This window comes from Oreochromis niloticus, linkage group LG20 (assembly GCF_001858045.2).
Source record: "Oreochromis niloticus isolate F11D_XX linkage group LG20, O_niloticus_UMD_NMBU, whole genome shotgun sequence".
Classification (NCBI taxonomy): Eukaryota; Metazoa; Chordata; class Actinopteri; order Cichliformes; family Cichlidae; genus Oreochromis; species Oreochromis niloticus.
The window spans coordinates 20,050,932-20,072,468 of record NC_031984.2 but is presented as its reverse complement, the minus strand read 5'-3'; the positions used below and the strand labels follow the sequence as shown (position 1 = coordinate 20,072,468).

The 21,537-nt window shown below is 39.3% G+C and overlaps 3 protein-coding genes across 6 annotated transcripts in view; 2 read left to right on the top strand and 1 right to left on the bottom strand.

Moving 5' to 3' along the window:
• l1cama (L1 cell adhesion molecule, paralog a) overlaps positions 1 to 3,235 on the top strand; it is a 44,326-nt gene extending 41,091 nt beyond the window's left edge. For 3 of the 4 annotated variants that reach the window (XM_005478094.4, XM_005478091.4, XM_005478092.4), the window contains 2 exons: positions 12 to 23; positions 389 to 3,235. In XM_005478094.4, the coding sequence (XP_005478151.1) occupies positions 12 to 23; positions 389 to 644 (268 nt within the window). In that variant the 3' untranslated portion in view covers positions 645 to 3,235. The remainder of the gene's footprint in view (positions 1 to 11; positions 24 to 388) is intronic. The other variant, XM_005478093.4, reaches the window with a different exon arrangement.
• Positions 3,236 to 3,345: 110 nt separating this feature from the next.
• Positions 3,346 to 8,202, bottom strand: ribc1 (RIB43A domain with coiled-coils 1). The gene is made up of 8 exons (XM_003448234.3): positions 8,009 to 8,202; positions 7,548 to 7,768; positions 7,168 to 7,385; positions 6,929 to 7,043; positions 6,524 to 6,642; positions 5,695 to 5,931; positions 3,657 to 3,823; positions 3,346 to 3,496 (listed from the first exon to the last, which is right to left on the bottom strand). The coding sequence occupies exons 2-8, from the start codon at positions 7,744 to 7,746 to the stop codon at positions 3,415 to 3,417; spliced, it is 1,137 nt and encodes a 378-aa protein (XP_003448282.1). The 5' UTR covers positions 7,747 to 7,768; positions 8,009 to 8,202; the 3' UTR covers positions 3,346 to 3,414.
• Positions 8,203 to 8,335: 133 nt separating this feature from the next.
• Positions 8,336 to 21,177, top strand: LOC100708270 (structural maintenance of chromosomes protein 1A). The gene is made up of 26 exons (XM_003448166.5): positions 8,336 to 8,714; positions 9,732 to 9,920; positions 10,287 to 10,399; positions 10,662 to 10,865; positions 11,402 to 11,640; positions 11,733 to 11,991; positions 12,128 to 12,268; positions 12,355 to 12,437; positions 12,555 to 12,654; positions 12,980 to 13,087; positions 13,209 to 13,394; positions 15,725 to 15,904; positions 16,006 to 16,152; positions 16,339 to 16,476; positions 16,565 to 16,681; positions 16,765 to 16,871; positions 16,975 to 17,116; positions 17,196 to 17,341; positions 17,449 to 17,602; positions 17,694 to 17,801; positions 17,972 to 18,128; positions 18,244 to 18,398; positions 18,547 to 18,698; positions 18,788 to 18,857; positions 18,969 to 19,079; positions 20,356 to 21,177. The coding sequence occupies exons 1-26, from the start codon at positions 8,606 to 8,608 to the stop codon at positions 20,434 to 20,436; spliced, it is 3,696 nt and encodes a 1,231-aa protein (XP_003448214.1). The 5' UTR covers positions 8,336 to 8,605; the 3' UTR covers positions 20,437 to 21,177.
• Positions 21,178 to 21,537: the final 360 nt, after the last annotated feature.

The following is a 21,537-nucleotide window of genomic DNA, read 5'->3' as shown; positions in this document are numbered from 1 at the left end:
CTCTTATGCAGATCTCTAGAAAGGTATGCTGCGATATGATTTAATATCCTTAACCCACTTAATTTTTACCTCTGCCGATGCCTCATTTACCTTCTGCCTTCCCATAAACATTCAGACTAATTTTAATGTAATATATTTGTTTACTGATTCATATGGTGATTGCATTATGTTCAATCAACAGTCCAAAATCCTATAACATTCACCTCAATGTAATGTGAGACTCTGAAAAGCAAATAGTCACGATTTATAACTGGGAACTCACTATTTTAAAAAAATTACTTAAAATATTAGTACATAATATTCAACCTTTGGCATGCAGCATTGCATTTTTCGTATGTATCGTGTTAACATTTCTTACTTTTGACCTCTTCTGTTCTTCATGCTGCAGTGATCTTGAGGAAAAGCAAACAGCCAGCCAGCCGTCCCTGTGTGAGAAGAGCAAGCTGTACAGCGAAGACAACCTCGACTTCAATGGCAGCAGTGCCATGACCACAGAGCTCAACATGGATGAGTCTCTGGCTAGCCAGATCAGTCGTCCCAGTGGCGGTCCAGAAGGTTTCCTGCCAGAGAACGCCCCGCTGAACCCCACTACCTTCTCTCCCGCCACCAATGGCGTGCCCAACTCAGTCACCATCCTCGATTAACCCCCACACATCCACCGGGGACCATCAGACCAAAATATGTCAACACGTATGTGCCCATATGCTCCTGTTCCCTACTGACTTGCTGATCTGTACTTCGACGACTAATAAACAATCATATTCAGATGTCCCTGGCAGCCATCTGATTGACTAGACTATATTGACCAAAGGAGTGTCCAAAGTAGTGGACAGCGATAGTGATATAAGCCTGACTGACATGAACATGTCCTTTGACCTCCCTTCATTTTCCTGTGCAGTTTACAACTAATGAAAAAGACTAACATTCATTTCTCTCCCTCCTCTTTCGTTCTCTCAGCAAACAACAGCGCAGAAGCATAAAGACAGAATGTTGTACAGTTAGAAATATCAGGGGGTGTAGGTAAAGATGCAGAGTAGTGCATTAAAAGTAAAGGATGATGGTAGAACCCAGTGTAGGGAACAAGACAGCTAATGCTGCTGTACAGAAAAAAATCTTGAATCTTAGATATGAATCATGTTTGATGTACTTCCCACATGATTTTGTATGTCTAATTGCCATTTAATGTCTCCGATTGTACTTGCCAGTGACATTTTTTTGGTTTTACAAGCGTGTTTGAATACCAAACATCATTTTTTTTTGTTGCTGTTGTTGTTGTTGTGTCATTTTTTGTTACGTAATCATTTTTCATATTGTTTTCTACACTATTTATATAAAAAGCTACGACACATTTCATAGATTAACATGTTTTCAGCAAAATCAAGTGAAGCCAAGTTTCTTACTATTTGGACGCATTAAGTGGAACTTGCTGTGAAAATGCTGAGTAGCATCTGGTGTATATAGCTGCATCTACACTTATCTATTTAGCCATATTACAGTATTATAGATCCTTATAAGTTCCTGTGCCTGCTGGGTCTGCATAAAGCACCAGATTGATGTCATTACTCTCTCGCCTTCCCACCAGAAGTGTAATGTCATTTTTGAAAACAATGTTGTAATTTTTTTGTGTGTCGAGACCTATGTGTAGTTTTCTGTATCGCTGTCTTTGTCTCTTTCTACGCTGTATTAAAACATTGTCTCTAATTAACAACCTTTCATACCTGCTCATCTCATACTAAACAAACTGAGGCGCAGTATTTATGTATATTTCAGATAAGAGGGTGGCGTCTAGTGCGCAAACACTCTCTCAAGTTTTATTTTCAAACCTTCCTCAATGCAAGCTGATATTGTTGACAGTTGTAAAGGCTGCCATTTGATATATGATAAAAGTTAAAAAATAGTTGTTTATATCAAACAGAGAATGTATTCCTTTCAGGGTTAGGCAGACACTGTATTTACTTGCTTCTGAAAATAATCTGAGCTAAAAAGGTCAAAGGAGAGTAAAGTCACAGGAAGAGCCGGGACCATTTGTTTTCCCTCTGAATGTAAATACAACCCCTACAGAACCATGTTTGATATGAAAATGTGAAAAATGTGCAGGTTTAAAGCCACTTCACTTAATTTTAAAATGTTGCAAATTGTAGTTTTTTTCCTTCTCTGTACTATTGCTATGAATTCAGACTTTTCTGTTATCGACAAACGATCACAGTGAGATTTGGGTGTAGCAAAAACATACTCCATAGTTGAATAAAGGAGAAAAAAAAAAAAAGGAAAAAAAAAAATCACATTGTTATGTAGATGTTTTTGCAAACATATCGAAATTTGAAAACGGAAAAAAAAAAAATCAATTTAGTGTCACTTAGTGAAAGTAGTTACATTACAATTTAAGCTAGGATTGCGCTCATGCCCTTAATCATCCAGCAATGCAGTGCAGTGAATATCTGTGGAGTTTTTGTCTGATGAAGTTGTGCGGGGCAGAAATGCAGTGAGCCACAGGGAACACTTAAACGCAACACTCTCCCTTCTCAAACAAAAGCTCGCCACTGGCCAAACATCAACTGTAGTCTCCGAGGTAGAATATGAGATGTCTAAAGAGGCTAGTGGCACTGAAGGAGGTTTGTGTAAGCTCCCTGTTGTTGGTTAAACAGACACACTCAGGACAAATAAAGCTTTTAAAAAAAATCTATTTTCATACAGGAGCGATGAATGACGCAAGATATGCCAATATTCTAACTCAACTATCTGCTGCTAAACAACTGTGTGTCAGTGTTTGGAGGCAAATGTTAGCTCTGAATGAGGAATGAGTGTACACACACAGATACTCACTCGACTGCCGCTCACTCTTTGCTTTTCATGTTTTGTAGAGGAAACCTGGGGATGCTGGCCTTTGCTTTCTCACTGTGGTTGTTTTTTCTTTTTTTATATAGCTAAAGAAGAAAAATCGACTGAAAATGAATTCGTTTGTGTAGAGAAGCTTCTCTAGGACATTTAAGTGGAAGTAGATGAAACAGAAGGGGCAAGGGAGGCCAGGGGGTGTGCGCCGCTGCTGGGGATGATATGCCACTTCGCAGAGTGTGGGGTGCAGTATTAGCACAACATGACGATGCCTATATTTGTCATGGGTGGATGACTGGAGCTGTGGGTCTTGTACCACTTTTGGGGCCAATATTGTAACTGCATTATGAAGCTACTGCTGTAACTGGATATATGACTGAAAAATAAAGTACGTGGAACAATCTGTACCAAAAGAGGCTCCCATTTTTTGTCACTAATCAGAAATAACCGTGTTAATCTGAAGGAAATGTCTGTCACTTAAGTTATGATTAATGTTGATCCAGTTCACACTGATTCATTGATTAACCAAGTTTATTTAGCCCAATGCCACAGGAGGACAAGCTAATGTCAGGTCACTGGCAGTCAGCGGGAGCTGGTGTTGAATTGATAAAAGTAGTCCTTGGTGGGTTTGTTGGTGTACAGTCTCTTATTCAGGTACTCTTGCCTGGGGCAGAAACAGAAATTTAAACACAGTAAGTAGCTTGTTCCCCAAAATGTTTATAAAATCTGAAATCTATATTTCCATACTTTATCACCTAAGCCTAAAACACATTTGCTGACTAGTGTCTAATCAGAGAGTGCATGAATATGTGCGCAGTGCTTACTGTGCCAGCTGTTCTCGGGCCAGCTGCATGTTGTAGCGGTCCATCTGAATTCTCCGCTCTCTACTCAGCTCGGCTGCTGTCAGATCCTCCTTCTCGGCTTCTCTGGACAGCTTCAGCAGCTTCAGGTCCCAAGCTGCATCCCGAATCTTTTCAGCATCTTGCTGTTTCTGAAGGCAGAGAGGAAATAAATCTAAAAACGCACTATACTTGTTCTCCTAAAGGCAATTCTGCTTCATTATTTAATGATTTAGGTTCCCAGACTTCCTCAGATTTTGATTTCATGCTGATTTTGGGTGACTTTAACATGCCTGTAGATAACACTGAAAAATGCAAAGCTTCAGAGCCAAATAATCTGCTGGAGGTCTTATGGCTTGGTAACTGGATCCACTCAAATGTTTTTTTTCTGTGTTAGCACTTTATGTTTATGCTTATTCTCGCCACTATTGCATCTTGAAATCAATGTTGATCCTGTTAATCCAGGTCCAGGCACTAACAGGAAGTTTAGGGCCTTATTTTAGTACACTAGAAAGACTAAGAAGATACCATCATCCTGAATAAGGAGAAAACTGATATATGATGGTATATTTTTTTAATATCTCCAGCACACTAAAATAAGACCTTTTATTACTTGCTCAAACCTACTTTCAGTGCCTGGATGCTGGTTTGAGCACCGCTGGCTTGATGGACACTAGTAGTGCTCCTGTTACTTCAATGGCTTCCAATTAGTTTTAGAATTGATTTTTAGATGTTAGTGCTTTTTTACGGTGACGCAATGTTTGCGACCTCAATATCTATCTGACAAGCTAGTAAGCTACCTGCAGACCTCATGGATTATTTACCGAGTCTTAACCAATACTGGTGATGTGGCTTTTATCTTTTCTGATTCGCTGCTGAAACAACCTTCTGAATCACACCAGGAGTACTCCAACATTTGCAGTGTTTAAAACAAAACAAAAAGGAGGGACAAACCTAAGTTGAACACCTTTTCCACTGTGGGAGAAGAGCTACAAAAACCTGGGTATTCACATCAATAATAGACTAGACTGGAAATGCAACACTGAGGCTTTCTGGGTCATTTAATGAATTCAGTAAAACACTACTGTCTGTTACTGCTAGTGCAATCTTCTTTGTAGGTTTGTTTTGGGGTAGCAGCATCAGAGCCAGTGACACTGGAAAGCTGAACAAGCTGATTAAAGGCTGAGTCTGTGCTGGGGACTAGCCTGAAGCCCCTAGAGGTAGTTATTAAGAGCAGGATGTTGCACAAACTGCTAAACATACTGGACGACACACAACATCCCCTTCATGACCTACCCGTCAAGAGTGTTTTCAGCAGGTGGCTCCCTTAACTCTGCTTTAATAATGACTGATATTAGTATTTTAATATATTTTTTAAAGTATTTTTAGTTTAGTTATTTCTTTTTGTTTTATGAACTTTGTGCTTTTAATTCTACTTATTTCACTGGTTTTAAATGATCATTTATACTCATCTGTCATTAGTTTTAATTATCTTGATATATTTCTTTTATTTTATGGACTGAAGGTATAGATCTCATATAAATGTATATTTTTACTATTAATATTGCACTGTTGCTTTTTTGGTTGTTTTTACTTGTGATTACAGACTTTGTAGTTTTCACATTTCCATCTAATTTTTTTTTTTCAAGTCTAGGATCATTCTCTTTGTGAATGAGTAATCTCCTCAAAGCTGAAAAGTTTACAACCCTTTTTGAAAACAACCCATGTAGAAAAGTTGGCACAGATGTCAAAAACTCTTTCCCTTCATCCCAAAATGGTCGCGGCAGATGGCTGCCTGCCCCTGAGCCTGGTTCTGTCTAAGGTTCAACAAGAGTTTTTCTGTCCCACAGTGCCAAAGCACAAGTACTTGCCCCGCCCAATTCCCCCGCTGGCCACCTCTGAAGTCGCATTAACAAAACACACAAGTACTCAAGGGATTGTGTGCACATGGTATTCTACATACCATATGTGGGATACTGTGTGCAGCTTTGACTATATTACTGTGGAGTACAGAGTGTAATACCTGTCTCTCAAGGCATTGTTGTTCTCTCTCCTGCTGAATGCTTTTCAGCTGTTCAGGGCTCATTCCTTTCCACCTGTCTGGTAGAACCTGTGGTGGCCTCCCTCCTCCCACCTGTCTCTCTGTTGCCTCTGCACACTCTGTCATCATGTCAGATGTCATTGTATGCCACATCTCTGCCAGATTTTCCTGTTCCTCTCTCTTGTGTTGCTCCTTCAGTTTCTCTGCTTGCTCTTTAGCCTGTGTGTACAGAGCATGGTGAGGCTTTAACACAGATCCAGGGACAGTTAATTGATTATCCCACTGATGACTGATGATTCAGAAGCATTGCAAAACCCAGTCTCTAAAATGTGGTTACTCCTAGCATAGAGCTACCAGTCAGCCATATGGCGAACGTCGTCCTGAGAGAGCCACTCAGTCAGCTGTATTTGCTTGTGCATCATGAGTGGTTATTAGTGAAACCACTAAACACTATGAAAAAGTACAGTGACCTGAAGAATTTACAATGATGCCTCCCAATGGGGGATTCAGCCGAGTGCATTCAGGCAAATGAGGGAAGAGCTAAATGGGGGCTTTTAAAAACAGACAGTAACCACGCATACATCAAAGCTGTTTAACCATCCATGTTGCCTGGTGCCAAATAATATGATTGCCGCCATCCTGCACCAAGTGTGTGCATGCATCATTTGACATTTTCAGCTTGCAATTCCCACATGACAACATCATGTCACAGCTTGCCCCCCCCCCTTAGATTTTTGCCTTGAGGATTCACATTAGTGAGTGGTGTGTGCATATCTGTTTGTCCATCTGTGAGTGTGCACATATACTGTACCAGAGCCTGATTGTAGTTGTCGAGCGCGATGCGGGTAGCTCTCTTACACACCTCCTCGAGGGCAGCTTGCTGAGCCCCTCTCACATCTTGTTGCACCAGCTCTTTGCTCACAAGCATCTCTGTGACACACATGATTTGGGGATCATCTGATGTGTGTTTTTCACACCTGCATTAGCGGTTGTATGTGGCTCTTCAACTGCACACTTCACACTTACAGTAAGGCTCTTAGGGATGAGCATCCATCACTGTCACCTGGTAATAAGGGCTGTGCATGGGAGTGTATGATTGTTTGTGCAGGAAAGCATGAAGCATGTGTGTGATGTACAGAGGTTGTAGAGTAAAGGATGTAAGCTCATTAGGAATGCTAGTGAATGTGTGTACTTGTGTGTGTGTGTCTCTTTTCACCTATGTGCTTGTCTCGCATGTGCCTTTTTTCATTCTCATCCATCTGTGCTCGCAGATCTCGTTCTGTCTTTCTTATTTGTTCTCTCATCCTCAGCTCCTCTCCGACACCCTCTCCCTGTGCATGAAACAAGGACAGATGACCATAAGCGGTAACAATATTACATATTTAACCATTAGCTGGAGCCCCCCCCCCGGTCTTTAAAGCATACAAATCACCTGCTTTGTCAGAGCTGCCCTACCTTAAAGATTTGCATACTGGCAGGCCCTAGCTCATCCTCTGGAATGGCGATCTTGAATGCCCCCTTCAGGTCAAATTTAAGATCAGCATCACGAGAGTCCTCTGCTCGCTGATGAGTAGCCCAGTAATTGGTGAGTTCAGAATTCAAAACTCTTCGCTTCTCCTTTTCAGCATTGTTCTGCTGCACCAGTACTTCATCTTGGCATATTCTCAACTTATCTGTAATACATTAAAAATACACCTGTGACCAACCAAAGCTCATTAATGGAGAGGGCCTGAAACAATAAGGGGACCAGGGGACTTGCATTTATAGCGTCTTGCAGGAATTATGTCTGCAATTATACTGCTTTAATTCTACCTCATCCCTGTCCTTCAGTTTACCCAAAGCTTTGTCCCTTTGTTTCTCCATGTTTTGCTGGTGTTTCTTCTCCTGGACTTGTTGGTTTAGTGTATCTAGGTCGAGACCCATCACACGAAGCCGGGTGTTGAAAATGCGGGCCTTGCGTGCTGTTTCTGCAGCCTTACGCCTCTCCACAGCCTTTTCCGTGGACTCGTCTACAGGCAAATCCACTTTGTACATGTTCAAAGTTTGTAGTGACTTCCTAAAGAGACAGCATTACGACACTTATTATCAGAGCTGATAATCTTGCCTGAAAATAAATTATTAAAGAAATGACTATGCCGATTGAAATATAAAATCCTGGTGGGGTTCATCTTCAGAGCGATTTGCTCCTGTCATCACCTGATAACATCAAAAACCAATGCTTCTTTAAAGGCATATTTAAAGAATAAGTGGACTAAATTAAATGGCTTTTCCTTAAAAATGGACATACACCACTTACCGCTGACGTTATAAATCTGCTCAGTTTCTTTCAGTCAATATCAGTGAATGAAAATCTGCTCCTGTTGTGTTTGGAGACGCTTGGTAACCATGGAAACATGTGGACACACATCGATATGCTGGAAATACATAACGAGAGTGACAGGACCAGCTAAGGAAATGTCTTTTTATTTTTTTAATAATGTGTATAATTTGTAATAAAGTAGCATTAATAGTAGTAAAAAGTGATATCCAAGGCCGAGATAACAATCAAAACACGACAAACGCCAGACAACTAAATTTGGTCTCGCGAGAAACTGTGAGGTTTCGTGTCTCGCGCGCTTGTGGGTCTTCCTGTTGGATTGTAAAATGGCGCATTGTTGTCGCCGCCGTACCGAATATATTTGATAAAGATTATAATTTTTATTTTAATTTTTAAAACGATTGCGCAGATCATAATGTAACTTGTGCATAGAGCAGCAGTAGATTGACCAGAGGGGTTCATTCATTTCGTGCACACTGCGTCTTTGCAACAGCTTACCGGGTAAACATTGGTTGTTAGCATTAGCTAACTGCTAAGCTAATATTCACTGCAGACCAGCTAAACAAATAGAACGAGATGGGTTATTTAAAACTGATAGAGATCGAAAATTTCAAGTCGTATAAAGGAAGGCAGATTATCGGACCTTTTCACAAGTTTACTGCAATCATCGGACCCAATGGATCTGGTATGTAATGACAGCTAACATAAGCTCGAAGCTAATGCGAAATGCAAACTGCTAGCTGTGCCTAACGGTAAACAGAGCTCCACAGCCCCGCTCTATTTGGATCATAACTCTCAGTCTGTGCACAGCTGAACTGGACAGAGGTTCAACTGTTGGTGATGTGATGTATCGTAGTGTTTCATGTTTACATTTGGCACTATAGAATTTATTTAAACTTTATTTCGGTGTATTTATGGTTGTCAGTTTGTAGAATGTCGTTTTTGCATTTTTATTGAAGTCACTCCATTAGACCGTTTAAGCACTTATGTCGTATAGGCACGTAATATATTTGTAAACATTGGTGTTGGACCCATTACACAAGAGAAAGACTTTCAACGGTCTTTTCTCGTAATACAGTGCAATGCATCATCAAAACTATCTGGCCTGTAAGTTTAGCCATATCAACTCAAACAAAACAACGTGTAAAAACTGCACACTAATAGCCAATGAGATGGATTTTATTGCAGAACTGCTGTTTGGTACCAGACTTTACAAATAAAAAGTGAACCTTACTGTAATATTTACAGGACATGCATAGGATCTAATCGTTGTTTCCCCATCCCACAGTGTGCAACTAGAAAGAATTAAAAAATATATAATTTAATTATGTAACATTAAATAAAACAAATAAATAAAACTATAAGAATCTGAGATACAATGTACAAAATAATATTAGGTAACAAAGTATGATTTACATAAGGGATATTAAAGCCTATATATAGTTGTTGCTGTTTATGTATAAAAGCATGAGGCTTTCAAGGGTTCTTAAAGTATAAATGTCATTGCAGATCTTTGTGTACAAATATTAAGGTATAAATGAATCATTAAAAACCTATACACATAACTGCAAGTCCATGTATATTGCAGTGCAGTGCATCAGTATGAGACTGAATGTGTAGATGGCAGCAACATGGTCTTAACATATGCCTTTTAATATAAAAAGGTCCCAAAGTTTACTAAGATTCATCACAATGTTTGTAGGAAAGTCCAACCTTATGGATGCCATCAGCTTCGTGTTGGCAGAGAAGACAAGTAACCTGCGTGTGAAGACTCTGAAGGATCTAATCCATGGAGCGCCTGTAGGGAAGCCAGCTGCCAACAGAGCCTTTGTCAGTATGGTGTACCAGGAAGATAATGGAGAAGAACGTGCCTTCACAAGAGTCATTATTGGTACGAAGCTCCATTACCAACTGTCCTTGAATATAAAATTAACTTTCTTTTTGAATAGTTGTCTGTGTGAATTAAGAGACACTGATCTAGTAATATTTGAATGCTTTTCAGCTGAATAAAAGGATAGTAGTAAAGCTGCATGGATATCAGTTTTCAAAAATTGACTCATCATCTAAGAAAACATTTTTACACATCTTTGGCATTTGGCGTTTAAAAAATATTTAAAATCTGTTACATTTATAAATTGTAAATAAAATGCACTTTTTTACTGTAGTATATAAAATAATATAGTTTAATAGTATAGTATATTATTTGTGTGTGTTGATGATGAGCTAATGCTTGTTTTGTTTTTGGAATATGCACCAGGTTCTTCCTCTGAGTATCGCATCAACAGTAAAGTAGTGGGCCTGCCTGAATACAGCGAAGAACTGGAAAAACTTGGAATTCTGATAAAGGCTAGGAACTTCTTGGTCTTTCAGGTAAGATTTAATTCTTGTAAATGTTGTCAAGATCTTTTCAAAAGCAATTTATGCACAGGCAGTCTTTCATAGTACTCCTGTACTAATCCACTAGGTTATTTTGATTGGATAGTGCAGTAGTAAAGTTTTTAGTGTGTGTGCGTGTGTGTGTATATCATTGGTTTGAACGTGACTTGGCCAGTTAGACCAGAGATCAAATTAACACCAGGTAACATTTTATTTGCTATTTTAAAATTCAGTTTTGTCTTTATTTCCCTTTAAGGGAGCTGTTGAGTCTATTGCCATGAAGAACCCCAAAGAGCGTACAGCGCTGTTTGAAGAGATCTCCCGTTCAGGAGAGCTGGCCCAGGAGTATGACCGGAGGAAGAAGGAGATGGTGAAAGCAGAGGAGGACACGCAGTTCAACTATCATCGCAAGAAAAACATCGCTGCAGAGCGCAAAGAGGCTAAGCAAGAGAAAGAAGAGGTTTGCCATTTTTACTGAGTCTGCATAGGACCCAGAGTGTCATCATTAGTGTCTATGGTTATTTGCATTTACTGAATTCCTCCATACAGGATTCATTGAGTGGTATAGCCTGTTTCTACTCTAACAGATTTTAGGTAATATATAATTCCAGATAATGCAAATACTTGTCATTCATATGAATGCACCAAACTTCAACAGTAAAAGACAAACTAGGAACTTTTATCAAAGCTCAACATAAGCTTTCAGCAATGTAACAGTTTCAACTGCACATCCTGCATATAAATCTTTCCCACATATATATTTATATAAGAGATAAAATTTGGTGTTAGGTGAACAACACAAAGATGAAGTAAAGATTGTTACACTGTAATCGGCAGCAAATCTGTGCGTTTCTTATTTGAAATGACTCAAAAATAGCCTTAAAACAAACTTTTGAATTTTCGTGATTAGTTTTTTGTGTTATCTGATGGAAAATTGAATCTGTTACATCTCTAATCATAATTTGCTCTCTTCTCTATTTTCGTTCATTTTACCAGGCTGAGCGTTACCAGCGTCTTAAGGATGAAGTAGCCAGAGCTAGTGTACAGTTGCAGCTCTTCAAACTTTACCACAATGAGACTGAGATCGAGAGGCTGAACAAAGAGCTTGGGCAGCGGAACAAAGAGATCGATAAGGACCGTAAAAAGATGGACCATGTGGAGGAGGAGCTGAAGGACAAGAAGAAGGAGCTGGGCAGGCTGATGAGGGAGCAACAGACCATTGAGAAAGAAATTAAGTAAGTGGCATTAAATAAAATAAGTTTTGACATTTAAAGCTTAATGCACTATTAGTCATTTGACTTACATTAAACGGTTGACTTGACTACAGGGAGAAGGACTCTGAGTTGAACCAAAAGAGGCCTCAGTACATCAAAGCCAAAGAGAACACCTCACACAAAATCAAGAAGCTTGAGGCAGCAAGAAAATCACTGCAAAATGCCCAGAAGATGTACAAGAAGCGGAAGGCAGACATGGATGAGCTGGACAAAGAGATGAGGGCAGTGGAGCTGGCTAAGCAAGAGTTTGAGGAAAGAATGGAGGAGGAGGCGCAGAGCCAAGGCCAGGATCTCACCTTGGAGGAAAATCAGGTCTGATGTGTGAAAACTACATTTTAGACTTGCATGATTTATTTTGAAAAAATACCAAATTAGTTACAGGATTTTAGTAAAATTATAATGTTTCATGAAATTGAAACATGCACACTCTGTGTCTCGCTTCTTCCAGGTGAAGCAGTATCATCGTCTGAAGGAGGAGGCCAGCAAACGTGCTGCCACGCTGGCACAGGAGCTGGAGAAGTTCAACCGCGACCAGAAGGCTGACCAGGACCGCCTGGACTTAGAGGAGAGAAAGAAAGTGGAGACAGAGGTAAAGGAGAGAAAAATGGAAAATGATGGAAAAGTTTTATGAGCCAGAACAAAATTGATTTGATAGAAGTTGTTGTTTCTCTTTAGGCCAAAATTAAACAGAAGATCCGTGAAATTGAGGAAAACCAGAAACGTATTGAAAAACTGGAGGATTATATTGCCACCAGCAGGTATGCTGCTCTTAATTTTGGATTGTTTTGAACAGAGCTGTGGTAAACTTATTAATTTTATAGGTTTCTCTGGTTTACTGTGTGATTCACACCCTTTTTTTCTCTTTTCCCCATCAGGCAATCACTAGATGAGCAGAAGCGTATGGAGGAAGAGCTGACTGAGGAAGTGGAGATGGCCAAAAGGAGGATTGATGAGATCAATATGGAGCTTAATCAGGTACTCAATACACAGGAAAGAAAGAAATCAGCGCCAACAACAATTTGAATCTACTCTAATTGGGTTAGTTTATTTTTGCATGTGCTAACTCTGCTCCTAAAGACATCAGGCTTTTTCTATAGCTCATATTTTCCTGAACTGTACAAGACAAAGCATCATTTCTTTGTATCAATCAGTAGACTTGATTAAATAAAGCACTGATTAAATAAATGATTGCTTTGTGGGTCATTAATCCATGTTTGGGTAATACTGGATTCTATAAATTTCTTACATCACCTATAGTAGCACCTCTGATGAATCCCGTTATTATTGGACTGTGGTTTAGGTGATGGAGCAGCTTGGAGACGCCAGAATCGACAGGCAGGAGAACAGTCGCCAGCAACGTAAGGCCGAGATCATGGAGAGTATAAAAAGACTCTATCCTGGCTCTGTGGTAAGGCACCTTTGGCACTATACCCATGCTGGGTCTGCTTTTCTTTCCTTTTTGGTAAAAGCATTTAAACATTGAGCATAAGAGCACTGAACAAACCTCAGTTTACTGAATGTGTTTTCAGTATGGTCGTCTGATCGACCTGTGTCAGCCCACTCAGAAGAAATATCAAATCGCTGTGACTAAAGTGTTGGGTAAGAACATGGACGCCATCATTGTTGACTCAGAGAAGACTGGCAGAGACTGTATTCAGTACATAAAGGAGCAGAGAGGAGAGCCGGAGACCTTCCTTCCTCTTGATTACCTTGAAGTAAGTATATAAAAGTAATGACTCCACCTGAGAGCTTTGAACAATTCATTATAAAATTATGTCCTTGATGGGTGTACCTTGTGAGCTAAATTGTCAGTCTTGTAAAACTTATGGAATGGAAATTGTAGAAGCACAAAGCGTTGTTTGTCCATCCATACATCCATCGACTCAGACGTAGTTCAGTAGATGAACTACTTTACCTACATTATTGGTTTGAATTTGATTAAAATGTTATTTAATTTGAGTGAAATGGTAAAACATGATTGTTTGTTGTTCTATGGAGACTTTCCAAAGAATTCTCATGGGTCGCGTTTTTAGGTTTATGGGCAATGACCTGTGAATTGTGATGGGTCCTGAAATAGATGAGCTACTGTGTTGCTGGAGTTCTGATTTTAAATCTCTGCTCTGCTCTGGAGAATAATATCCAGGGTTCTTACGGGTGCTTGAAATCCTTGAAAACTTTAATACTGTCTTTTTAAGGTTTGAAAAGTGCTTGAATTTCAGATGTGGTGCTTAAACGTGCTTGAAACTGTAGTAACCGAATAGTTAACTTATCAGATAGAGAAATAAAATGAGTCGCAATGTGTAAAGGTAAAATTTCTCCGCCTGGGCCGCCTTGCACCTCTGCATGTCAGTCTGTTTCAATGTGTGACCCCGCCCCTCCCCCGAACAGTCGGGGATGAGTGCACTAACTGGAGGTTGCTGTTTTAATGACTGTTTGATGGAAAACGACACTGGTGGAATTTGCACTCTTGAGTCACATGACAGATGAGTCCTAGTAAATAATTTTTGAGTATGTGCTAATTTTTAAAACTATTATTATTATTATTTTGCTAGCTATCAGACTTGCTGGAGAAATGATTGAAATGCACTGAGTGTGATGCAGTATGGCAGGGCTATTATAATAGTTAGTTATGGCATGGTGGTTTCTGGAATATGCTGTAAACTTAGCTAACATTACTTAGTAGTAGCAGTAATGTGAGTTACTTCATTCAAGTGAAAGCTTTAAACGTTAATCTGATACTTAACTAGCCAATTTAAGGCTTAAGGAAATAATGGTAATGAGATAGACTAATAAGAGAACAAAAAAGAATAGCCACTTTTTTGTGCTACTGAAGTTCCCGGCTTTCATTCAAAATCTGTTTATCGTGAACACCTACACATTAAACAACTTAAAAATTATAAACTATCAGCCACTGAGACAACAGACAAATTTAAGTGTTTTAATATATGAATATTTCATACTTTCAGGCTGCCTAATTTTTTAAAAAGTTTTTAATAGCATATAACACCTTTGAAAATATGCTTCGTACTGAGTACTGCTGTGACAGTACTCATGTCGGCACTTATATTTCTGACCTCGTGTTTTAACCGATTAAACTTGATCTCCGCCCTTTTGCCCCCATTTTTCTGGGCGTGGGTGCTTAACTAGTAAAAAAAAAAAAAACATCTGTCTCCTATTTTTGTGTCACATAGGAAAGAAGCGTCAATCACTGATGAGAAGACCTTGCTGTGTGTTATTGTGGTGTTTGGTGCAGTTTTCTTGTTTTGTGGGGTTGTTGTTTTTTTCAAGTGGAGATGAATATCTCTAACAAGTTGATTTGTTCACATTTGCACATCTTAATTTTTAAGAGAAATGTGTGTTTTGAGTTTGTACACTATTTGCACATAAGGCAACCGTTTCCTTTTTCAGTAGTTTTGTGTGGTGCATTTTTCTTTTAAGTCGACCTAAGATGATTTGTTTTAATCTTTATATGGTCTTACTTAGTGAAACGAGTGAAACATGCATTCTTTTTTTTGGCAATCTAGAAAAGCTTGAAAATGGACCTTGAAAGTGCTTAAAAGGTGCTTGAATTTGACCCTGAAAAATAGGTGTGAACCCTGAATATCCCTATTGAGTGGAATTAAAGGTGATCAGCTGGATGATTATGTATCCAGATAGTATTTTGGTAAAGTTTCTCAGAGTTGGTCCTCACTTAAAATATTTAGCTGACCTAATTTTCCCTGCGGACGATAATGAAAGTTCCTGCAACATGTTTTAATGTCATAGAAAGAGCAAATTCGTGGCAGGGTGGGCAACATTGCTTTCTGTAATTTTTAAAGCCAAAATTATACTTCCATCTTTATTTTTTTAAGTTAAATGTTGTCACGCCTATAAAGAATCTTTATTTACAGACAATTTGAACCTTTTTTTCCCCCAGAGGTTCTTTATATAAAATGCTACTTAACTGTAAAATAATCCCAACCTCAGGTCATTGATGTTTTTTTTTCCTTGGTGCCATTCACACTGTAAATATTGTCTAGAAAATTTAAAATTTGTCTTTTCAAAGGTGAAACCAACCGATGAGAAACTCCGAGAACTGCGAGGAGCCAAGCTGGTGATTGATGTGATTCGCTATGAGCCTCCCCACATCAAAAAAGCTCTGCAGTACGCTTGTGGCAATGCTCTGGTCTGCGAGAATGTTGAGGATGCACGAAGAATTGCGTTTGGAGGGCCATACAGGCACAAGGTACTTAACCTAATTTAAAGATCGATGATTGGACAGTTCATAGATGTGATAATGCATAATAACTACTTCTACCTATTAACTCCTTATTCATCGGTGTCCAGACGGTAGCCCTGGACGGTACTCTGTTCCAAAAATCTGGAGTCATCTCTGGAGGTGCCAGCGACTTGAAAGCTAAGGCCAGACGATGGGATGAGAAGGCAGTGGACAAGCTCAAAGAGAAGAAGGAGAAACTCACTGAAGAGCTCAAGGTGACTTTAATTTTATGACCCACATCAGAGAGTTTGTTGGGACGACAGATTTTTAGTAAGAGTCACCATGAAGCACTTTATGCTGACTAACCTCTGACTAAAATAATTGTTGTCAATTTATACTCCCTTAATTATTAAATGAACAATTCATGAATATCCACTTAATTTTAATGTTTTCCTATGCAGGAGCAAATGAAGGCCAAGAGGAAGGAGGCAGAGCTGCGTCAGGTGCAGTCTCAGGCCCACGGTCTGCAGATGAGACTCAAGTACTCTCAGAGTGATCTGGAGCAGACAAAAACCCGTCACCTCTCCCTCAATATGCAGGTACGGCTCAGTAACAGCTTTCTTTCCTCTTACCGTTAGAAACAGTGACAGTTGCATTAACATTTTTTTCCGTTACTCTGTGATGCAGGAGAAGTCTAAGCTAGAGAGTGAATTGGCAAACTTTGGCCCTCGCATCAATGACATCAAGAGGATCATCCAGTCCCGTGAGCGGGAAATCACCGACTTGCGAGACCGCATGAACCTGGTGAGACTGGCACAGAGTGAGCTACATTTAGAAGTCAGTTTATGAACATGTAACATTGCAGTAACGATGTTTCTGTTTCCCAGGTGGAGGATGAAGTGTTTGTGGAATTCTGTAAGGAGATTGGAGTGAGGAATATCAGAGAGTTTGAGGAGGAAAAAGTGAAGAGGCAGAATGAGATTGCAAAGAAGCGGTGAGTTCAGTAATCCAGTCACTTCTGATGCAGGACAGTTAGCTAACAGTGAATCTGTCTCTGTTTTTTTTTAAAGCATAACTTAAATTTTTTTTTGTCTTAGTCTTGAGTTTGAGACTCAAAAGACCCGCCTGGGTATCCAGGTGGACTATGAGAAGAATCAGCTGAAGGAAGACCAGGAGAAGGTCATGATGTGGGAGCAGACTGTGAAGAAGGACGAGGCTGAAATCGAGAGACTTAAAAAGGTGAAAACACAGTTAAACGATGAAAATGTTTTGCCCTTGATTTTGACATCGCTTTTAATCCCACTTGCGTGCTTTGTAGGAGGAGCACAGACACATGAAAATCATTGATGAGACAATGGCCCAGCTGCAGGACCTGAAGAACCAGCATCTCACCAAGAAATCTGAAGTCAATGATAAAAATCACGAGATGGAGGAGATCCGCAAAAAACTGGGTGGTGCAAACAAGTCAGTGACTGCAGACATATGCACTTTAGTTTTTTTTTTTAATATCTTCTTAATAGGATTTTATGTTTGAGTGAGTTTGTTCTACAAACAACTTTTTATTATTCCAGGGAGTTGACTCAGCTCCAGAAGGAGGTCACTGCCATTGAGACCAAACTGGAGCAGAAGCGCAGTGACCGTCACAACCTGCTGCAAGCCTGCAAAATGCAGGATATCAGGTTGCCTCTTCGTTCTGGAACAATGGATGATATCAGCCAGGGAGAGGTACATTAACAAAGCCATCATTGCTCTAACTGTAATTCCATTAAGACCGAAGCAGAAAACGACAGCCGTCTTTTTGTTTTTACTGTTCAAGGGGAGTTCCCAGACCGATGAGTCCAGCAGCCAAAGGACATCCAGCAGTGTTTTGGCCAAAGAGGCTCTTATAGAAATTGACTACAGCATCCTGTCCGAAGACCTCAAGGTGGGTCCAAATAATATTATAACAATTTTCTTTACACATTAAAATATACCAAGTAGGAAAATGAGCAATTTGCAGCAGAGGTGATCTCTAAAGCTAAAGTCAGATTTTGTACTTACATTTTGTAGATGCATGTAAATTAATAAATTTATTCTTGTTTGATCTTCGTAAAGGATGCACTGTCAGAGGAAGAGATCAAGGCTGAGACGAACACACTGCAGCAGCGTCTGAATGAGCAGCAGAGCATCCTGCAGAGAATCAGTGCACCCAACATGAAGGCTATGGAGAAGCTTGAGAGTGTCAGGGACAAATTCCAAGAGACCAGTGATGGTGAGATGGCAGTCTCATGTTTGAAGCTGGGGTGAAATGCGGAAGGGGACAGGAAGTTAAAGACCTCTTGTTAAACTTGTATCCTATGCTCTTTTTATTTTCTTTCTTTTTTCAGAGTTTGAGGCTGCTCGGAAAAGAGCCAAGAAGGCCAAGCAAGCCTTTGAGCAGATCAAGAAGGAAAGATTTGATCGCTTTAATAACTGTTTTGAGTCTGTCTCCACCAATATCGATGAGATCTACAAGGCTCTGTCACGCAACAGTAGTGCTCAGGTATGTTTTTAGAGACTTGCCACATCACATATCATTAGGTATGTCTAATGCCAGGACAGGTAGCATTTATGTGTGGAATTTGGTACATGGTTGCATTTGGTATTTGGTACAAGTTGCGTTTACCAATCGGCGTATGTTTCTTCTTTAGGCATTTTTAGGTCCAGAAAACCCAGAGGAACCATATTTGGATGGTATCAATTATAACTGTGTGGCCCCAGGCAAGAGGTTCAGACCAATGGACAACTTGTCAGGAGGAGAGAAAACTGTTGCCGCCCTGGCTCTGCTCTTCGCTATTCACAGGTGAAACAAGGGAGATGTGCAGAGGAATTTTTAATACACGTATGACTCGATGGAAGTTGACAGTTTACATCTTTCTTGCTTCTCTGTAGCTACAAACCCGCCCCCTTCTTTGTGCTGGATGAGATCGACGCAGCTCTGGACAACACTAATATTGGCAAGGTCTGTTTAGAGAATAAATGTTGATATAATGAGCTGTTTGTTTGTTTTTAAATTAATATTTCTTGTGATTTTAGTGCATTAGCCTTAATGCTTTTTCTTTGTACCTTCAAGGTGGCCAACTACATCAAAGACCAGTCAATGGAGAACTTCCAGGCCATTGTCATTTCTCTGAAGGAGGAATTCTACACCAAGGCAGACTCTCTCATAGGTGTTTATCCAGAGGTCAGTCTTTTTTTTTGCTTTGAATTAGAGACGGATAAAATCCCCAAAGAGCAGATAAGCTTAGATCCAAATTAGTACTACCTGAATCACCACTTAAAAAGTGCAGCTGTGTAGTTTCAGCATTGTTTTAAAACAAGAACGCTACCATAACAAAACCACAACAAAAAAGAAGCCATAATAACTGAATAAAAGTAGATAAAGATCAAGCTTATGCATTGCTTTGTGATATTAAATTTAGCCCATAAATTAATGCAATTTATTATGTGTCACATAAGGTTATGCTATAGATAAATCTTTATGGTTTGTTAAGAAAATGTCCCCATTTCATGTATCATTTTTTATATAAACTCTACTCTAGCACTCACAATACGCCAGTCTCAGGAGACTGAGCCATGTATTTACTGCACCAGATGTCTCCTGCTGAGCATAATGGCTGTTGAATCTATTCACAAAGCAAAGAAGGAATTTACCCAGAATTCCCCAGTATGAACTAATGTCTGCAACAGAAACTCCTAATCAAAGATTCTCTGGATACAGTTATGTATTGATGTTCACAGTTTCTGAGTGGGTGGCTCATCTGTATCTCCAGCATGCAGGGTCATTAACCTTTTATCACCCGAGTATCACACAGGCTGTGTTTGTGATTTGAACTTTCTTAAAATAGTGGAGGGTTTGCAGTAATGTGAAGAGCACATGGTCAAATCTGTCTGTGTTTAGACTGTGAATGCTTTGTGCTACCATGATACACCAAATATCCCCGTGAAGCCCATCTTCTCTTCTTTCTGAAACTGCTCGGAAAAAAACAAACAAAAAAAAAAAAACCCAGAAAAAGTTCAGCTTCTCTGCAAGATATTCATTGCACATTGCACTTCCTAATATTGTATTGGGACCTATGACGTGTTTTAAGCTAAGCAAAGTGTTGACCCAACCGAGGAGATGCATTTGTGAGTATTATGCATATAAAGCTTTATGCAAAATACTAAAATATAGCCTTGAGATGGCTGAATTTTCAGTATTCAGGCTGTTTTTAGACGTTAAACTTCTGAACCTGGAGCTGAGACAGCAATAGAATGGAGTTCATTAGATTCATATAACACTGTATATTCTTCATATACAGACATGCAATAACATTCTCATCATAAACCACATGCAGTGTATCTAAGAATTAAAAGATCCTGTTTGATATTTGGCCAATAAAACCTAAGCATCTTGAGCTGTGAAGTCAATGCTGATTTGGAAACAATGAACTAATTTAATTTTTTTCTTCCATCAACAGCAAGGAGACTGCGTCATAAGCAAAGTGCTAACCTTTGACCTCTCGCAATATCCTGATGCCAACCCAAATCCAAATGAGTAAGACTAGCTCTCCCAGCACTGGTATTTTGTGAAGTTGGATGTTTCCATGGTTACTTTTTCTGGATTGCTCATTGTAACCTTGTAGTCACAGATGATGTATCCATTAGGTCTCACATGTTATTTCCTTTAAAAAAAAATACATTAGAGTAGTGACTTATTGAGCTTCAGTTGTTTTTTTTCTTTATAGACCATAATGACCGGGATGTATGTACATTTATAAAAACCAGTCCTTTATCAGTTTTCCAGTATAATTGTGTGGGGTGCTTTTTAAGAAGCTGTAGAATTTGTATCATGTGGTTAAATGTCTCGAACATCTCTAAAGCCAATTTTTGTTTTCATAACTTTTATACTGTTCATGGCCGTCTTTCCAGCTGTGTGCTTTAAAGCTCTTGCCTGTTTCCTCTTCTCTGTACTTAACTGCAATTTCATATGTGCGCCTATGTTTTTTTTTTGTTTTTGTTTTTTTAAGCTTAATCAGGAATCTGTTGTTACAGTATGATGGATACATTCCCATGTGCAAAAGCTAAATAAAACCTGCAGTTAGCAGCAGCAGCTGGCAGAGCTGTTATGAGATCATGGAACTGAGGCTATTACTGCTCTGCTACTTAGAATTTTTTTTTTATTCCCTGAGTAATATTCTGAATCAACTTTGGTAGGCAGGAAACTCAGCATGAGTTCGTGCTGAAACTGTTCGGCCTGTTTTATTGATTGCTTTGCTTCAATAAATTTTGAATTATTTAAACTCGTTTATCGTGTTTACTTCGTAATACATTCTTGCAACTCATTTGCTGTTTTATAATTTCATGGGGCTGTTTTTAAGGTAGCTTTCATATGAATGTGTTTGAACCGATCCACAATGCACCATTCATTTCGCTGCACTAGTTTATATTCCATAAGGGGGAATAGGGCTTTGGTAGGCGAGGCTATTTATAGTCTTTGTTTTCACACAAACGTCTACAGAGGCACCAATGAAAGCGTGCACTTTGCTTCTCAGTAAAGCCTGTGTCTGCATTAACTCGTTGCACAAGTATATTTCTCTCATTAGTTTTGATTATTTGAACACTTATCATTTTGTTGTCAGACGTCAGTCATTAAATAAAAC

Bases quoted from the DNA above. Each gene is read 5' to 3' on its own strand.
- LOC100708270 (XM_003448166.5), top strand. From the start codon at position 8,606: ATGGGTTATTTAAAACTGATAGAGATCGAAAATTTCAAGTCGTATAAA. The intron at 16,872-16,974 runs GTGAGTTCAGTA...TTTTTGTCTTAG, and splicing joins AATGAGATTGCAAAGAAGCG to TCTTGAGTTTGAGACTCAAA. The intron at 17,802-17,971 runs GTGGGTCCAAAT...ATCTTCGTAAAG, and splicing joins TCCTGTCCGAAGACCTCAAG to GATGCACTGTCAGAGGAAGA.
- ribc1 (XM_003448234.3), bottom strand. From the start codon at position 7,746: ATGTACAAAGTGGATTTGCCTGTAGACGAGTCCACGGAAAAGGCTGTG. The intron at 6,643-6,928 runs GTGAAAAGAGAC...TGTGTGTCACAG, and splicing joins CATGCGAGACAAGCACATAG to AGATGCTTGTGAGCAAAGAG. The intron at 3,497-3,656 runs GTAAGCACTGCG...TTTCTGCCCCAG, and splicing joins GCCCGAGAACAGCTGGCACA to GCAAGAGTACCTGAATAAGA.